The sequence below is a fragment of the Schistocerca americana genome, chromosome X (genome assembly GCF_021461395.2).
Source record: "Schistocerca americana isolate TAMUIC-IGC-003095 chromosome X, iqSchAmer2.1, whole genome shotgun sequence".
NCBI lineage: Eukaryota > Metazoa > Arthropoda > Insecta > Orthoptera > Acrididae > Schistocerca > Schistocerca americana.
Window position 1 is genome coordinate 732612872 of NC_060130.1, and position 13935 is coordinate 732626806.

The 13935-nt window shown below is 38.5% G+C and overlaps 1 protein-coding gene across 2 annotated transcripts in view; it reads left to right on the forward strand.

Moving 5' to 3' along the window:
- LOC124555702 (protein Hook homolog 3-like) overlaps positions 1–13935 on the forward strand; it is a 185081-nt gene that overhangs the window by 44324 nt on the left and 126822 nt on the right. For both annotated transcript variants that reach the window (XM_047129705.1, XM_047129706.1), the window contains exon 3: positions 9587–9659. In XM_047129705.1, the coding sequence (XP_046985661.1) occupies positions 9587–9659 (73 nt within the window). The remainder of the gene's footprint in view (positions 1–9586; positions 9660–13935) is intronic.

A 13935-nucleotide genomic window follows, 5' to 3' on the forward strand; every position in this document is an offset into this window, starting at 1 on the left:
GTTCTGTATTGATTTAATTGAATGCAGTGTTTTTGTTGTTGCTTCTGCTGCCAAGATGTGGTTTCTGTAGTAACACACGAAATTGAGAAAGTCAGCAACAATGAAATCACTTTAATGTAGAAACCAAAAACTTGTTCAGTAAATCATCCTTGTACATTGCCAGTTTGGTACCTGACAGGCAGTGATTTAAGAGCAGAGTGGAGTTAGGTAGTGCTTGAAATGGAGAATGAGACAGAAGCCATTCTGCTCTGGGATTAAATCAAAAAGCATTAGACATTTCCACACGTGGTGCTGAACAGCAGATGCACATGCTGCTCTTAATGCACGACTGTCATTGTTGTCTGAAAGTGCTGCCTCCAGGCAACTAAGCTTCGTCACCATGTGCCAGCATGGGCTGATTAAATAACGTGCCGGGCCAGCATCTCATGTCCTGCTGAGCTTTGATGAACGGTGAGGTGCCAATGCAGTTGAGGTGGTAACTGCAGGTTACCACAGTCCTCTCCTCTTATTGGGGCACCTGTATGCTGGTGTTATTCCTGTATCCACCCCCACATCCCCACCTAATTGTGTAAGACAGCACTTGGTGCTCAGGAAAGTTATGTCGTCGGCCTCAGTGGTGCTGTCAGTGGATGCCTCCTGTGCCACAAAGAGCCTGCACTGGAGAATAGGGCTAGAAGTGACCCGGCTGGTGATGGGCCTAATGACATTTTGTGGTCAGCACAGCTCTCTGAATTCAGCAGAATCGTGATGTCAGTGCTGTTTACCCTTTGCTATTTGTTCATGGTAGAGGCAGTCTACCAATCTATCCTCACAATCCTTTAAAATGAATGGGAATGATAGAAGAGAGGGATGAAAATTCTCAATTCATATAAGAGACAGACATTGCTTATTTGCTACAAAATGACATTATTGTTTCATGAAGAAAGAATTTAAACTTTTAGATAACAGTGAAAGAAGAAAAAATTACTATGGTCGACAGAGGGGATTCATTGTTCTGTACTTCAAGAAACACTTTGTGCTAAATTTTCAGGCCTGGAGCACTTGAAGAAATTGGCGGTACAAATAGTAATATTTCTGAAGTTACACCCATTATTCCATATTCAGTTGCAACAGTTTTCAGTGAAAATGAACGAAGATTATGGACACTTCATATATTACTGCAAAATATGTTGGTTAAGTCAAGGGGCATGCTTGGAACAATTTTTTGATTACACCTCACAATTTTTGCATTTATGAAGGAAAAAGGAGTGCATGAACTAAAATTAGAACATCCAGAATTGATTGCAGACTTTGCATCTTAAGTGGACTTGACCGCATACTGCCCATGGTTAAACATTGTGAGGCAACTTCTTTCTAATTTGATGGGGATGCATTTAAAAAGGAAGTCGTGTTGTAGAAGGGACGCATTCTGACAAAAATAATCCAGTACCCTAAGCTTACTGGCATCAAAGAAAGTGCAGGGTTTGAAGAATTCATTGTGGCCTTGCCACAATTATACTGATAGTTTTATATAGGTTTTGAGGGCATGGGCAACCTTATATTTGTTTTTGAGGTGTTTTTGTGACTGTTTGTCTTTTCAGTTGGAAGCGCCCCTGTGCATGTGAAATAACTAACTGACCTGCAGAGTAATTCTAGTTTCAATTACAAATCTTTTTACGTTAAAACTGCCAAGGATGACTACATTGCTTTTCTCAGGTAGATTTTCCAAGTTTCCATAATGAGGTTGCAAAAGTGCTACAGTACTTCGGTCGACGTATTTCTGTGAAAGACTTTTTTAAATTATTATTAGACTACATAAGTCATGATTATGTGACAACTTGAGTTTCCTGTAAGGTTACATTGCCCAGTCCCTCCACTTCCCTTCACTTTCTAGGCAAAAAAAATTATGGGTAACCTTAATAGAAATATTGATGTGTATGTTACTCTCACTTGAGGTAGAGGGGGAATACTGTTGACCATGACCAGTAACTAAATGTTTATTGTGTATTTACTATGTTAGTGAGAAGAAAGCTCTGAAATACAAGTTAATTTAGTGTTTTATTACCCTTTCTTATCCCTCAAGTGGCACAAAATTTTCGAGCATATAAAACACATGAACACACTCCCGATCACAAGTTCAAGTATCCAAATTGGCATAACTATTATTATTTAGTCATTACAAAAACACAGTTCATAACTGTCCATATTTAACATACTTTACTCCTGTAAAGCTTAGGCCTGTTTGGTTACCTTTGATAATTACTGCAGCACTTCACAGTCTCACACATTTGTCTACCTTGGCGTCAGTTCGTTCTTTAAATTTTATGTCTTCATGATGTGAAGTATTATTTAGCATACCAGTTTTTTATTTCTGCCTTACAGTATGTTGATAACTACTACTTTTCTCATTTTAGCACCCCTCAAGTTGCAAATACATTCACAGTTTTAAGACAAATCCACACTGAATCACAGATTCATTGACAGTCTCTATTAATGTGAAACTCAAGACATCTATTCGGCATTGTTGCACTGCTTGTGACAATGGCCAGATTTTAAAATTGCAGGTAACCACCCAAGGACTTTCTCAAAAAGACTGATACTGCATTAATGCCAACTTGGCCTATAGAATATTGAGAGTAAGAGACTGTTCTGTTACTCCAGCAAATAAGACTACAGATGTTGAAAGTTACTTACACTAGGTAAAGGAGAGTGCACTCTGTCCTGTCAAATTGAGGAATGAAGTAGTTGACACTTTTCCTCAAATGTGACGTGTAGGTATAAAGATGCATTATTGTGCAACTGGTTTCAAGAAGAGTTTTATCAGAACAATCCAGTAAATAAACCTCTTTCTGTGCTGAAGACAAAAAATAAATAAATAAATAAAAAATAAAAAATAAATAAAAAATAAAAAAATAAAATTGTATTGTGTTTCATGAGGATAGTCTCAAAGTTCGTGGAGGTTGGCTAATAAGATTCAGAGGTTACCATGGTACAATATGTGAGACAGAGTAGACTGGAGGTAAACTTGCACCAGCAAAACATGAACTCACTCGTGCAATAATTAGCTTCAACTGCAATACCAATATGTATACTGAGGGAATCAATCTTGGAGCCCCCTCTCCCCGCTCTGCAACCCCTCCATCCCCTCATTCTCTTAGATTGATGAAAGGTGCCAGGAAGAACGGCTGTTGGTAAAATGCTGTAGCAATTGTGAGCTCAAATTTCTTTCATTTTATTGATCTGGTCATTTTGTAAGAAATATATGACAGAGAGAAATATATCGCTCTATTTCTAGGACTGGACATTCTTGTAGTTTCAACAATAAACTTTTCCATGATGCACAATGCCTCTCTTATACTATATCACTGGAGTTTGATGAGTGTCTCTGTGACACTGTCTCTTACTAAACAAATCTGTGAACTAACCACCACTCTACTTTGGATCTTCTTTATCTCTTGTATTTACCCCATCTGATAAGGGCCTTACAGTGATGAGCAATATCCAAGAATTCTGTGAATGAGTGTCGTGTAAGCTAACTCTTTCAGTGGTTTCCATATGATTCTTCCCATGAATTTCAGTCTGGCACCTACTTTTCCTATTACTGGTTCTCTATTGCCCTTCCACTTAGGTTGCTCTAGACTCTTACTCAAATAGTCCATACAAAGGAAGACCCCTTGCAGTGAAAGTGGGCTTGGCGTAGCAGCTTTGTGTGTCTGATCCAACCAATAACATAATGTGATTTCTTTTATGTTCCTAAGCCAATGTCTCAGTGTTGCTGCAGTGTTAAGGCAACTATGGCTTTCACTTAGTATTTTGGTGACCATTTGCACTTTGAGGTTGAAAGGTGACAACAGCTCTTTTAGTTATCAGGGATCTCCTTTGCTGTGTGGAGTGCAGATATTTTACAGTTGTTACTGATTCCAGTAATAGATGACAAATTGTGAAATCAAACAATAATGGATCTTTCCACACACTCATGTTCAGTCTGTTACATTTGTTTATGATGTTCGCTGAGTTACTGTATAGATGATTTTGATCTGTTTATTATATTTACATAAGATAAGAACTTCTTAGAATTTTTTGTAAAATGGGTAGGCAAAATTTTACTTTTGAATTCATTGAATTTCTGTTGCTTTTTCTCTTGACATTAATTTTGACTGTATTCAGAGTTTGTTTGTCTACAAGGCTGTGACTTGATTTAAATTTGTGATAAACTTTCTTTGTGTATGAGCAATTCCTAATGGTCTTCCTTATATAAACATGGCACAACTTGTCTAACCCTACAATTTTGTTCATGATGTCTTTGGTTACAACATATTGTACAATACTTTCCAATCTTAACCATTAATAACCTACATCTTTGTTCGTGAAGATGAATGTTTGATGTTGGTTATTAATATAATGTGCATTATGAAGCAGAAATATTTTCCTACATCTCTTAACATTCTTTTTTAACACCTGTAGTTGTTGAAGCTATAACAGGCTTATGGTCAGTGATTGCCTCTCCTCAACATTACTTTAATTGAAAAGTTTGGATCAGTTAGTTAATAGGAGATCTAAGAACTTTCCATAATGGGTAAGTTCTGTAAATTACTATACAACAGAATTTACATAAAAACTTTGTGGACCAATCTCAAACAAAGCTCTGTCCATGCCACTTGTTTTAACTCTTTGAGTCCCAAAAATATAATTTTAAAATTTGTCTCAAAATTAACCTTTATTGACATCATAAGCAATGAGTACAACAAGAAATTGTCAAAAAGTAAACAATCATTTGTTTTATGGAGGTGGTTTCACTTTGGGCCCACTGCAGCATACAGTTGTCTACATACTATCATTTCTTGTGGAAACAAGCTCAGAAATACTTCAACATCTCATCTGATCTCTTCAGAGAAGTCAGCTGCTAATTTGTATGATGTAAACCATCTTATTTGTGAGTTTATCATGGCGGGCCCATTTTCATTGTTGTCACGAACATAATCATGAAATACATTTTCAGTGAGTAGTAGTTCAAAGGAGTTAAAGTTCCTGTTGTTCCGTAACTTTCTGTCTCACAAATCTCTGAATCCAAATTACTCATAATTTCTTCTTTTAAAAGGTGGATGTTTAGATTGTGGGTGATGTCTTGAAACTTCCACAAACATATAATGCCTAAATGAATTTATAGCCACAAATAATAAGCAAAAATGGGCCTAAAATTTAATAAATTTGCATCCAATTACAGAATTAATTATAAAAATACATACAATGCCAGTGGTTTCCTGTTGAAACCACTTGTAACAGCTGTAGTACAAACTCAAATTTATGTTACAGTAACATTAGATATACTTACTTGCACTGTCATTGATCTTCTCAGTATGATTACTATGCAAAAACTGCACCTCAAGTAAATTATTTAACAAAAATTTGCAGGCAGTATCTCCTACAATCATATAGTAAACACTCCATACCAGCTGTTGCTTTGAATGCTGTAAGAGATTGCTGCATTGCTCTACATTAGTAGAAGTACCTCAGTGTACCATGTGGGAGGCTCTGTCTTTCAATAGCATCATTGTCTTCACATGAAAGGCACTGGTACCTCAAAAGAAAATTAATAAACTGGTGGTATGAGGCAGAAACCACTGGGCTCAAAGGGGCAGTCATGAGTCTCCTAGTCTATAGCCGGTGAGTTTAGATCTCCTCCTATTACCATAGCATGTTCAGGAAATTTAAGCACCATATTCTGCGACTTTTCTTTGAAGGATTCTGCCACAGTAATTCCAGAGGCAAGTGGTCTACAAAAGCATATGATTACTGTGTTTGGCCTAACTTTGACACTTACCTTCCCATTAGTTATTTCTAAATTAGAATCTGTAACAACCTCAATAGGCATTACCAATTAGTGCCCCCACCATGTACATCCCAGCCAGAGTTTGAGATTCTGTTGTTATTCACTTCTGGCTCCAGCAAGCATTACGCTCCTTGTATTGCGTGGGTATTGTTATTGTAAATAAGTGAGACTAATTGTGGGACCTTACCATTGACACTTCTGCACATTGTTTTCTGATCTTCAAGGACAAACGTTGTATAAAATATTGTTGGACTTCTTGCCACATGAGTTCTGGGTAAAACGTCAAGCTTCCAGCAATTACCACCACCACTTTCATAATTTTTCATATGCCATTGATGCTCTGCACAGCAGTCTAAAATGTTACGGCAAGGCAAAATGTTCTCCTTTTTGGGCGAATGTGGCTAATGTCTAAGTCACTGGGTTTCTCGAAACTAAACAGCTTCTCATATGCATGCCATGTGTAGTCTGTTATCTGAACATTCACTTCCCTTTACTGCACACCTGACCTATTGAAGGAGGGGGAGAAATGGGACTATTTTTTTCCACCCAACAGCTGAGGTCAAGAAATGTGCATCTAAGATTGTCACAGAATCACCTAATCGTCTGGTTTGTTTGCCGACCAGTGGGTTCTGATCGGTTCTGGTTACAAGGCTGCAAGTTGGAAATCACAACCCTTTCCCGCCCCTCCCCCTCTCCCCAGCCAAAAAACATGTTTGCCACCTCTCTAAAGGAACAGAGGATGATGCCCTCTGAATCCAGATGGCAGGTGTTATTCATGCTGACATGAGCTACAATTCACAGTCTGCTGCACCCAATGCATTCAACAGCTGCTGACATCTTGTTGGAAGAGACGCACTAACAGACATACTGAGTGCACACTGGCCTTCCTGTCTGATCTGTCACTTAATATTCTAGAGGAGCTATATTACTCTTATGATGTTTCAGCTGCCAGTTACCAGTGTATTTGCCCTCTGTGCTTGTGCAGAATTAGCTGGAACTAAGGAGACATCCCATTCAGGCACAGCTGTGCTTTCCGTAATGGACAGCACCCCATACCATTTACCAAAGCATAAGGGGATACAAATGTGCAGCCAGTACTTACATTTACTTGAACTGTTTGCAGACAATGGCCATTTCTCCTTGCATCTGCACAGAAAAAGCACAGCCTTTATCCATCTTCCAGTATAAAGAACTATATACAAGGGTTGGAACTTAAATAGTGGCAACTATTTATTCACAACCGATACAAAAGAGTTACATGTTTGCACCTGTTATGTTCTTCAAAGTAGTCACCAGCGTTGTGTAGAACCCATTGCCAGTTATTTGGAAGGTGTAGTATACCGTTAACAGAGCCTGTTCTGTTGATTGTGTGAATGGAGTGGTCTACTGCCTTTCGAATCTCTGGAACAGTTCTGAAGCAAATACCATGAAGTGGTTCCTTCATCTTCGGAATCGAATCAAAGTCACAAGGATTTAAGTCCGGGGAGTATGGTGGATGGTACAGTACTTCCCAGTCCCATCGACTGAACAGAGCAGCCACGGATTGTGCTGTATGCGCCTGTGCATTGTCATGCAAAATGATGGGTGGTGGGTTGCGCAGAAAGTGTTTCTGCTTCTTTCGCAAAGCTGACCGCAGGTGATGCTCCAAAAATGAACAGTAATACTGTGCATTGACGGTCTGCCGTGGAGGAACGTATACGTTAGGATAACACCATCACAGTTGTACGCGAGAATCACCATAACGTTCACCATACTGGGGCTCTGACGCACTTTTGTCTTTTGCAGTGACCCATAATGACACCATTCGTTGGATTAGTGTTTCAGTTTTGGCTCATATGATGTGGCCCATGTCTCATCCAGTGTTACGATACAGCGTAAGAAAGTCTTTCTTTCACACTCATAGCACTCCAAGTGTGTCTGAGCAGTGTCATAACGCATCCATTTCTGCGTTTCCATCAAGTCATGTGGAACCCATCGTGATGCAGTTTTTCGCGTGCCCAGGCATTCCTTCAGGATGCGAAGCACAGTCATATGCAGTAATCCGCTTTCGTGGGTGAGCTCATGAATCGTATGGCGTCGATCACTGTCCACTAACGCTGCAACAGCATGCGCTTCTTCTTCAGAGATGCTAGGACAACCTGCCCGGTGCATGTCTGCCACAGTTTGGCCGACCTTCGTTGAAGGCTTTTACCCAAAGTGCGACTTCTATGTACAGCAATGCCGATTCCCCACATGCCTCTTGAAGACCTTGAAGGCTCTCTTGCGCTGTATGACCTCTGGCGCATTCAGTCTTGATCCAAATCCGTTGTTTCTGTTTCGAAAACATAGTGACACCATTACGTTAGACTGCTCACTCACAAGTGACTGTGTTTGCCTCCATTGTGCACACACCGGTGATGTGGGACGGGCAAGTCCATTTGCTCGGAGGTAAGGTAGGTATGTCAACAACGTGTGCTATCAGCAACAATAGTAGATTCCATTGCCTAGTGTCTCCACAGTAGTGTTGCCAAGTTCCAACCTTCATAGGAACATGAAGGAAAGTGCAAGTCTAATAATCGGAGGTAAACAGAAGACTACGGGAAACTGCTACAGAAAGAATTGAAATAACATGACTGTGCCATATTTCCTGTGAGTCTCTCCCAACAATCAAAGGGAAAACAATGGATCCAAAATTAAGAACTAGTAGCCATTCCCAAGTACTTACATACACTGCTGACAGAAAGGTGAAGCTCATAGAAGACATTATTGAATGCCAATGTAACTCCATACACATACACACCATTGGCAGGTATGTAAATGATAAGAGTTGAAATTCTTTTTGACAGGTAGAATGACCACTGGAGTGCATTAGTGCTGTTACTAGGCAGTGATAGGGTATATAATGGGCATAAACAGCGTTAGATGTTCAGTGATCACTATGGACACAGAAATACCGTGTACTCAAGGGAAACAGCATTATCAGAACCGTACATAATTTGAAGGGGGCGTTATTGTGGGCCTCAATTTGGCTGGTTGGTCTGTTGCATCTGAACACCACAGTGTTTTCCTTTAGCAAGGGCCAGTGACTTTCTTTGTAATACCAGTAGTTACAAATAATGCCAGTTTCTATTTCTTCCATAATCAAATGGTACTCTCAGCTTCACTGAACACTCATGCTGTCCTCCTCTTACCATATTTTTAACATAAAGAATTACTTTATGCTTGCAAGTAGCATCATATGAGGTTCTTCTCTGCTTGTCTTCCATTTTGTGACCAGCTAATGCAAACACACTACACAGGAATAGGCCAACAATACTGTAACAAAGTTGAGAATTGCACCAGTGAATTGTGATGTAAGAAACAATACTAAAGTTTCAGTTACGTTGCCAGTGAACAATGGATTCAAGTTTGTACCTGAATGTAATTTGCCACTGAATCTTATGCACACCTCTATTTTGAATACTGCATGTGGTAAAAAAAAGTGTGCATCAGATTTGCATTCAGTATGGTATTTACATTCTGATGTAATCATTTGTCATCCTTAGAATTATCCTTTGTAACTTAACTAGGATTTATTCTGTGTGGTTCAGCATAATTAATGCTAGGTTTGGCATAATGAATGTAAATAAATTGCTATGATAGCCTTTAATTACAAAAACATCATGGGAACGTGATTTCATTGTGCTAACAAATACTGTCTTCAGTTTCCCAGTACTTTAACATGCAGTTGTTAATTGTGTACTATATACAGCAGTTTATTTGAATGCTCTATTTTGATATCTGCCTGTTAATTTTCAGTGCACCTGAATGGTTTACTGAGTCATGGCTGTCAAAGATCAAAACAGATGCCGGTAGTAATTGGCGACTTAAGGTGAGATCTTATTTTTGCAAAGAAATTACCTTTTTTCAGTTGTCTTTCTCTGCTATAATCCCCAGATTTGTTGGCAACCATCATCGTTCCAAGCCATAGAATTCATACTTCTCTTACAGATATGAAAAAAGAAAGATTCTTATCATTGCCACCGTAATGAAATGACCGTTATTGACTGGTTTCCCATGGTAAACTTAATGTTTCTTGGTTGTGTCTTTTATTCTACACCCAGTCCTTTGAACGTCACAGGTTAATTAAATTCATTTTCTTAAATTTGAATATGTGGTGTTGAAGTCAAAATGTACACAAATTGGATACATCTTGTATATTATAGTTCTTGTTGTAAGATAACACTAAGAAGTTTGATTGTGTTGCCACCAGTAGAGTAAGTGCCTGTTCCCTCTTTTTCCCCACTTTTCGTTACTGTTCATTTCTCTTCTGTTCTTTCCAGAGCTTCGTGTACAATGATCTGTCAACTGGATGTAATAATTTCACATATTACTTGCTTGAAAATTTAGGTATACTGTTTTTCTCCTTAATGCCACTACTGGCACACAATTTTGCATAAAAAGAAGCAGTTTCATTGTGACATAAATTTATGAATATAATACTGTAGATAGAATAAAGAAATGATTGCAGTGGCTCGGGGATGGGGGATTGACACACATATTATCCGTGTCTGAATCATGACTACTACTACAAAAAGTATATGGTGTCCCATTAGGTCCTCTGAAGCTTTAGCTAACAGGTCATGAAAACATTGAGACATTTATTTATTTACTCATTCATTTGTCCACTTGTAATCTTAAAATGATATAGAATTTGTTATCATAATACAATGCAAATACACACAAAATATGTAAGTACACTTTAAACAGATTAGTAGGATGCATGCTCAGCCATGGCCTTGGTGAAGGAACCATCCCAGCATTTTCCAGAAATGATTTTTGAAAACCCATATCAGAACGGCCATACAGGGCAAGCTCCATTCTCCTGAATATGTGGTCTGTGTCTTAACGACTGCACTGCCTCATTCGGTTGGTCCCTTTTGTGCAATATTCTTTTGATGTAAACACACTATTGGCTCTAGAACCACAAACTTGTGGTATTTTATGCTAGGTTTCCTCACAAATCAGGAATGCCATCAGCTTACATGTTTTTTATGCAGTCCTTTGTTTGGCTCAGTTGATTCTGGTTTGATTGTGAATGCCACAGGAAAAGTATGAATTGGATGTTCTGAGAAGATCCTTTTGTAGGCCTGCACTATTGAAGATTATACCAAGCCTTTTGTATAGCCTGTTTATCTGATAGTAATGATCAGAATGGCCAGGATCTGTTATAAATAATTTAAAATTTTCCCTGTAGATATCTGCAAGTACAGGGTGTAAAACTGATGCTGTAATTTTTGGTACCCTAGTACTAGTGTTTATCCTTTGTGATACACGAGAAGTGCTCCAAATGTTTAGGAAGTTATTACTAGTTTTACCCTCAACACCTGAGTTAATATTCATGTCTCCACGTAATATTATGGTAGATTTGGGGGCTGAAACTATTTCCAGGACTTTAAAAGAAAGTGCTCATATTACCACTAGGTGAGCAGTACAACCACAGAATGATTAACTTTTTATAAATGTCTAGCTTTATTAGTTCAATGGCTGCCAATTCAAAATTTTTATCTACACCAATTGTGATCCAGTCTTCGCTAGCTTTTTGGATTTGTGCCGCCCCTGATATAAATACATGATTCTCATTCTTCAAGGTAGTTCTACAGTAACAACTTGCACATTCATATGATGATAGCACAATATGCTATATTTCATTGTCTGTACACCAGTGCTCTGTAAGGCATACCACTGTGCTGTTCAAACACTGTAATTAAACTTCAAGCTCCTGTACTTTCATTTCTGTGGGGTTTTTGCATGCTGGTGTGGCACATTTTATTTTCTCTGTATATGATGAATAAATCTCTAAACTGGTTGGGATATTTTTATTGAAGGGGAGTCTCTTGTCATGGTTTACCTTGAAAAAGACCTAGTTCTCCTACCCATGGCAGTAGGTATTTGACTATGTTTGCCCCCCTCACCCACCTGATACACTTTCACAAATTAACTCCACCAACCACGATGTGTACTCATGTTGTAAACTTTCTGCTTTGTATAGATGAGTTTTACTATCCTGAAAATTTACTGCTTTCCACACCTATGTGATGGATAGTGCCTGGGTCCTGAGAAAGTTTTTTTTTATGCCACTGTGCAGTCTTGTTGTTCTCAACCCACTGCCATTGTCATGTTACGTCATGTATGGTGGCTCCCAAGGCCACCATACTGATAGGATGAGAGAAGCTGCAGTAAATGAAGACAGGATCTTTCTAATTCTGGCTCGGTAATGATTGTATTTATTCCGAAATTCATCACTACCACCAACATCACCCACTGTCACAACTACCAAACTTCATTGTGTTAGACTATTGCCTGTCTCCGTTCACAATAAATGTGTCCCTCACATTTACAATAATTATTGGCCCATATCCCTGCTTACAGCATTCTCAAAAATCTTAGAGAATGTAATGTACTCAAGAGTTGTTAGCCATCTCAGCAGTTATGGGATACTCAGTAAATCACAGTTCGGATTTCAAAAATGCTGTTCCACTGAGACAGCAATATACAATTTCACTGTCCGCATAATAGAGTCTTTAAATAGTAAAATGTCACCAATAGGAATTTTCTGTGACTTGTCTAAAGCATTTGATTGTGTGAACCATGACATTATGTTACAGAAATTACAATTCTGTGGTATAAATGGAATAGCATATGAGTGGTTTAAGTCATACCTACAGAACAGGAAGCCAGAAATTTCCTTATACGGGTCAAGTGATTTAAATAAGTTTGCCACTTCATCGAACTGGGGTGAAATTACATTAGGTGTTCCACAGGGTTCAATCATGGGTCCCCATCTGTTCTTGACATGTGTGAACGACGTCCCTTCCTATCTGAAACAGGAAGTTTAACTGACACTGTTTGCTGATGATACAAGTGTCATTATTAATCCAGTAAAAAAAAGTCAAATTGAAAATGATACAAATAAGGTCTTTGGAAAAGTCATTAATTGGTTTTCTGCAAATGGGCTTGCTCTAAACTTTGAAAAAACACAGTACATCCAATTTTCTGCTGCAAAAAGTACAATTCCGTCAATAAATATAACACATCAACAGAAGTCAGTAGACAGGGTAGAGCATACTAAGTTTTGGGGGGTTCATATAGATGAGAATCTTAATTGGAAACCAAGCGAGGTGGCGCAGTGGTTAGCACACTGGACTCTCATTCGGGAGGACGACGGTTCAATCCCGCGTCCGGCCATCCTGATTTAGGTTTTCCGTGATTTCCCTAAATCGCTCCAGGCAAATGCCGAGATGGTTCCTTTGAAAGGGCACGGCCGACTTCCTTCCCCGTCCTTCCCTAAACCGATGAGACCGATGACCTCGCAGTTTGGTCTCTTCCCTCAAAAACAGCCCAGCCAGCCCCAGCCAATAGCCCAGCTTAATTGGAAAATTCATGTTATGGATCTCCTAAAGCGACTAGGTTCAGCAACTTTTGCGATCAGAATAATTGTCAATTTTGAGGATATAGAAATTGGTTAGCTAACGTACTTTGCATGCTTTCACTCTCTGATGTCATACAGAATAATATTTTGGGGTAACTCAACATTTAGACAAAAAGTATTCACTGCTCAAACGAAAGTGGTTAGAATAATGTGTGGGGTTCATAGTCGCACATCTTGTAGGCATCTTTTAAAAAGATTGGGAATTCTTACTACAGCCTCACAATACATCTACTCACAAATAAAATTTGTTCTCAATAACATGGACCAGTTTAAAAACAACAGTGACATTCATGATTATAATACCAGAAAAGAGAAAAACTTACACTATCCTTTGCTCAACCTATCTTTGGCACAGAAAGGGGTAAAATATGCTGATGTAAAAATTTTCGACAAATTACCAGATGAAATAAGGTGTCTGACAGAGAGCAGTAATAGCTTCAAAAATAAATTGAAATCGTATCTCCTTGACAACTCCTCCTATACCATAGATGAATTCTTGAATAGGAATAAATAAATCTATAAATATAGTATATGCATTTTGTGCCATTTAAGGGAATGGGGTAAATAATAGAAATATTGATCTTTACCTCTGTATTTCTGTATATTAAAAATTTTTGTTTCATATGTGCATTTCTTGTGCACTTGACATGTTCCACATCATAACGGCTACCATACC